This window comes from Trichechus manatus, unplaced genomic scaffold (genome assembly GCF_000243295.1).
Source record: "Trichechus manatus latirostris isolate Lorelei unplaced genomic scaffold, TriManLat1.0 scaffold00038, whole genome shotgun sequence".
NCBI lineage: Eukaryota > Metazoa > Chordata > Mammalia > Sirenia > Trichechidae > Trichechus > Trichechus manatus.
Genome location: NW_004443974.1, coordinates 13956454 through 13961936, shown reverse-complemented (window position 1 = coordinate 13961936; position 5483 = coordinate 13956454). Strand labels below are relative to the sequence as shown.

General features: G+C 50.7%; 1 protein-coding gene across 1 annotated transcript in view; it reads left to right on the top strand.

Moving 5' to 3' along the window:
• The window catches only part of CUNH9orf50 (chromosome unknown C9orf50 homolog), an 8739-nt gene that overhangs the window by 632 nt on the left and 2624 nt on the right, over positions 1-5483 (top strand). The window contains exons 2-6 of the mRNA XM_023730619.1: positions 223-355; positions 459-590; positions 3251-3414; positions 4980-5148; positions 5254-5428. Coding sequence (XP_023586387.1) covers positions 223-355; positions 459-590; positions 3251-3414; positions 4980-5148; positions 5254-5428 — 773 coding nt within the window. The remainder of the gene's footprint in view (positions 1-222; positions 356-458; positions 591-3250; positions 3415-4979; positions 5149-5253; positions 5429-5483) is intronic.

The window sequence follows — 5483 nt, the reverse complement described above, 5'->3', positions numbered from 1 at the left end:
GGGTAAGGGCGGGGCTGAATCATTTCCGGCGGGAGTTGGTCCCACGGTCCCTCCCTTGTCCCACCCCAGGCTGAGAATGATGCTAACGTTAATTGATAACCTCAGGGAGTCCTCACAACTACCCCTTGAGGGCAGGGCTACTATTGCCCCCATTTTACGGATGAGGAAATTGAGGCCCAACCCTATATAACTAGGAAGAGCCTAGTAAGGGCTGTCGTACAGCTGGACGGATCGTAACTATTTCCACCTCCTCCTGGCTCCCAGCATCCTCAGCATCGCAACATCAAGTGGGTGTGTCAAAGCACTGCCGAGATTCTCCTCAGTGTCCCAACTTCTCATTCCTCCCAGACCTGCGGTAAGTGTCAGCCACCTCTTTGGTAGGGAGAGGGTTGCAACAGTTGCTCTAGGGGTATGGAACCCTGACTACTCATGACAGTTGTGGCCTATTTGTCTTCAAGGGGCCAACCATCGTTCTTTCGGGAGCCGCCTTTATCCACACAGAGTCTTAAGATTTTGCTCCATCAGACACCTGACCTGGGGTCCCTGAAGAGTGACTGCTCACAAGTCACCACGGTCAGGAAGACCAGCCAGTGAGTTATAGGAGGGATGGGAGTAGGGGAGTGGGAAGAAAGGATATTTCTTTCCTGCTGTTCTTTCCTCTTTTACCCATCCATCCATGAATCTGTCTATCTACTACCTATTCATCCATGAATCTGTCTATCTACTACCTATTCATCCATTCATCTGTCCATCCATGAACCAGGTTTTCTTCCAAAGCATTCATAATCCATCCATGAATCCAACCATCCATCCACTCATCTGTCGTTACATAGATCTATCCATGAATAATGTCTTCTGCTTGAATTATCCATCCATCCATTTATTAATCAGGTCTTCTGCCAACACATTTATAGTGCATCCATGAACTCGTTCATGTATTCATTCTCCCATTTGCCCATCCATCCTTGCATACATCTTATCCAAGAACCAGGTCTTTTACCAATCTATTCACGAACTTCTCCATCTATCCATGCAGCCTTCTATCTACTCTTGAACCTATGACTCCATCCATCCATCCATCCATCCATCCATCCATCCATCCATCCATCCATCCATCCACCCATCCACAAAATCTCATGATTCTGTATAGCCATCCATGAATCCAACCATCTGCAAATCCTTCCATCCACTTGTAAATCCAGGACACTATCCATCCCTAATCTAGTCATGAAGCTATCCATAAATCCATACTCATTTACATAATCATCCATCCGCTTATTCACCATGATTCAGTACTTCTATTCAGATCATTTTATTAATTCATTCAACAGTCCATCCATCCATCCATAACCCACCCACCCAATCTTCCATTCTTTTACCCATCCCACCATTCATTCATCCATTTCTTCCTCTAACTTTTATTAGGTATTTACTATATGTCAAATATGAGGGGAAATGAAGTAAGGGATGGAGGTAAGAGAAGAGAACAGCTCACTTGAACCTACATGTCATAGCCCTAGTGTAGGCAGAAAAAAAAGTAGAAAAAATTTCTCCAGCTTAAACAAGCTTCACGGGGTGAAGGGTGAAGAGACTGCTTATGAATTTAAAGATCAGGGAGGGCAAGTACCTAGCACCCATACCACTCTTCCTCATCCTGTACCTATGGCAGACAGTACTAATTGATCACAGCACATTTCCCCACTGAGTCTCAGAATCCTTCCTGGCACCGTGCTCCAGGCAGACACTACTGATGGATCAGAGTAGTCACAAGAAATGAAACGTATTTGCCAACCCAGGAACTTTAAACCAATCAGGCCAAATAAACACACTACGTCTCACAAGATATAATAAATGAAAAACATGGAACTTATTATCTCATGTGTGTAAAAGTGGGGGCTAACATATTCATAGATTTTCATAGTCAAGAGACAATATTTGAACTCCTTGCCATGTGTGAAATTCCCTGGTAGGCCCAAAAGGTCACACTGAAGTGCATTAGAATAGGCCCCAGTAGCCCTTACGTGGAGAAGCAGAGAGTTTGGACTTGCTGGTAGACCTGGGGTGCCTCTTACACCTTTGCCTGGCACTGAGGCCAGCCCAGAATAGGTGCTCATAAGCAGACAACAGTTGGATAACTAGGTCCCAGGCACTGTCCTAGACACCTCTGGGCTGATTAGCTCTTGAGTAGACTGATGGAGATCAGCCCCTCCAGAGCCATGCAGACATACAGATGTGGTCAGTTAAATGGATGCAGACATATAAATATACACACATTTAAGGTCAAACATGGCATTTCTGAATACAGAGCCACATGTGGATCAAGCAGGCCTTTCTGTAGCTTTGTCCTTTAGGCCAAAATTAATAACAAAAAATGTAACAATAACAGGTACTCTTTGTTGAGCACAAGCCCTGAGCCAGGCCCTGTACTAGATGCATCACATAAGTTATTTGATATTCACCAAACTCTTACGAGACTGATATGATTGTGCTGGGTGGGAATCGACTCAATGGCAACAGGTTTTGGTTTTTGGTATAAGGTATGTAATTTAAAGGAGAAAAGTGCAAACGGGAGACTTGAGGGAGGTTGAGTCCCCTGACCTAGGTCCCATGGCTAGGAAGTGGCATAATTGAGACCGTCGATGATAATAATTAGTAAATGCAAACAATTAACATAATTATTATAGTAAGAACAGCTCCCAGTTAGAGATGTTCACTCTGAGCCCTGCAGACCCTGGGCTGGGCCCTTTGCAGACATTAACCCATTTCATCTCTTCATAGCTCTGTACAGCAGACACACTAATGATCTCCATTTTACAGATAAGGAAACTGAGGCTCAAAAGAGTCAGGATGGAAACTCAGTGCTACCTGACTCCTGAGTTCATGTTCTTATTCCCTTTGCTAAAATGCTTGCTATATAAGAGTGCTGGCTCTGAAACCAGGGTTCAGATCTTGACTTCACCCCTTAGCAGCTGTGTGACCTTGGGCAAATTAAAAAAATAATCTGTGTCTCAGTTTCCTCATCTGTAAAATGGGAATGATGATCGTGTTTCACAGGATTGTCCGGGCTTGGTAGGATGAGGCATGTTCCATCCTGAGCCTGGCAGGTAGAACGTGCTCTGATTATGCTTGTAAAATGGCTTCGTTTTACAGATGCATTGAGGAGAGTCCCATGGTGGTGGATGTGTGTTGCCTGGGGTAGGGTGAGGTGGGGGCTGTGGGCTCAGCTGCTGGCATCACCAGCCTCTCTCAGCAGGCTCCACAGTGCACAGTCCTCCAAGCTCAAAGCCGTGCTCATTCACAGCTCCTCCAGGGAAGGACCGAGGCCTCGAAAGCGGTGTTGCCCTTTCCGAGTGCGATTTGCTGACGAGACCCTACGGGACACAGCACTCCGCTACTGGGAGCGCAGTTGTGCGAGTAAGCAGAGAAGATGGGGGAGGGGCAGTACTTTAGGAGAGCTCCAGCTTGGAGCAGGAGGCCAGAGGCTGTGGCGCTGGACCCTGGAGTGAAGGGCTGTCTGCCAGGATCAAAGGCCACTGACCCTTCATTGGCACCTGAACTGGCTTCTTTGGAAGATGTCAGAGTGACCTTCATTGAGGTCCTCGGTCCAGCAGAGTACTACCAGGGAGTAGCCACAGTGGTGGCTCAGGAGGCAATGGCCACCCAGGCCTGGCCACCACAGCAGGACTTTTCACTGCCAAGGGATCTGTCTTGGAGCCAGCACCCACAGCCTCCCGACCCTGCAGCCTACAGGGGCTGGAGAAGGTCCAGATGCCACCCAAAGCATCACTTCCCATCTCCACAGAAACAGACCTCTTACCTCTCCTAGGGAGGTGGCACCACTGGCCGGGCAAAGAAGTTAAACTCCACCAGCTCCAAGCTGGAGCTGCCCGGTCCAGGTTCCCAGCAAAAGTTTGCCCTCTGCTCCCTGGGAATGGGTGTCATAGTGTCTATGGCACAGTTTACAGTGAGTTTTTTGAAGGGGTGGCAAGAGGCTGGTGTGAAGAAGTGGTGTCCTTGGTCTGCCATGACCTTTACAAACTTTTCTCCATCTGCCCACCTCTTCTCTTCTCAGCCCGGTGTGGCAGGACCAGCAGCCCTCAGGGCCCCCAGCAGCCAACATCCTGCATCTGTTCATTGAGCACCTACTATGTGCAGTTTGAGGAAACAGCAGCCCCAAAGCCTAGCTGTGGGTTCAGCTCTATAAATCCAGAACCTTCTTGGATTCAGGAGGAACCCCACCCAGCCTCTTTAGGGTCACAGGAAGTTGGAGATGGGAGCTGCGGCTTGCCCAGCCTCTGGTTGTTAGATGGGGAACTGAGGCCCCTAGAGCACAAGGGGCTTGTGAATGTCACACGGCAGCCAGGAATAGAAGCCAGAGTGCCCCAGGGCCACTCTTGGGAATCCAAAGAAAGGAGGAAGGAAGCCCAGGAGACACGATCTGTTGCCAATGGCAGTGGCTGACATGAGAGACACTTCCTTGCCAGCCCCTGGCCAGAAGGAGCTGTGGTCACCACCCCAGGGCACCAGGGTGCACAGGAGAAGAGGGGGGCGTGGCCTGCTGCTGCCCAGTCATTTCCATCCTAAGGCAGCCCTTGGGCAATTCAGGGTCCTTGACCAGCCAGAAGGCCAGATGTTGGGCACAAAAGGCTCTCCACCCTGAGACACGCCCTCCAGCCATCCATTGTCTCTTAGAGTTCCATGGTGGGGTGATGGACCCTCCCACTGTGGGAAAGGGGACCCATTTTGAGCCGGAACAGGATTGTTGTTGGGGGGCACAGCCTAGGTAATAATGGCAGAAGCAGTCATGTTAAGATAGTTTTAAAACCCAAGTCTGTTCTGGAGGCAGCCAGAAGGGGCTGGGGAGCCTTGGGTTGCCATGGAAACGGGGCTCTGCCTGGCCTTGCGTGCCAGAGGAGGAAGGGGAGGGCGGTGGCACCGCTTGCCCTGTTAGGGTCTGACCTGTGCCTTCTCTCCCACAGTCCGGCAGAGCCTCCTGGAGAGCGAGACAGCCTCTCAGCCCTTTGTGTCAGAGCAGGTGTTCAGGAGTGTCTCAAGATGGCTGGAGAGTTTGCCCAGAACCCTGTGTCCTGGGGCCAGGCAGGAGAAGGCCATGGCCAGCTCCTCGTGGAGCTGGGACTGCCCTGGCCTGTGAGGCTCCCTCATCACCTTGCAGACCTCCAGGCTGGGCCCTGCCAGCCATGGGTGGGCCTGGGACTCGGGGTCCACAAGCTCACGGCCTCCTGTCTCCCTCAGGCCCACCCAGGAGCCGCTGGGCCATCTCTTTGAGAACGCCTCCATGAGCAGCGGCCTGCCCTGCATCCACAGGGCATCCACTCAGAGCCAGTGGGGGCACCTCAAAACCCACCTGGACACTCACAATACCCTGGAGCAAGTGGGCAAACTGCCCCGCTCCTGGAGCCAGAAGTTGGTGAGCACCTGCTGGTGGCCCACCACCCAGAGCCCCCTGACTGGGCCGGGTGCCT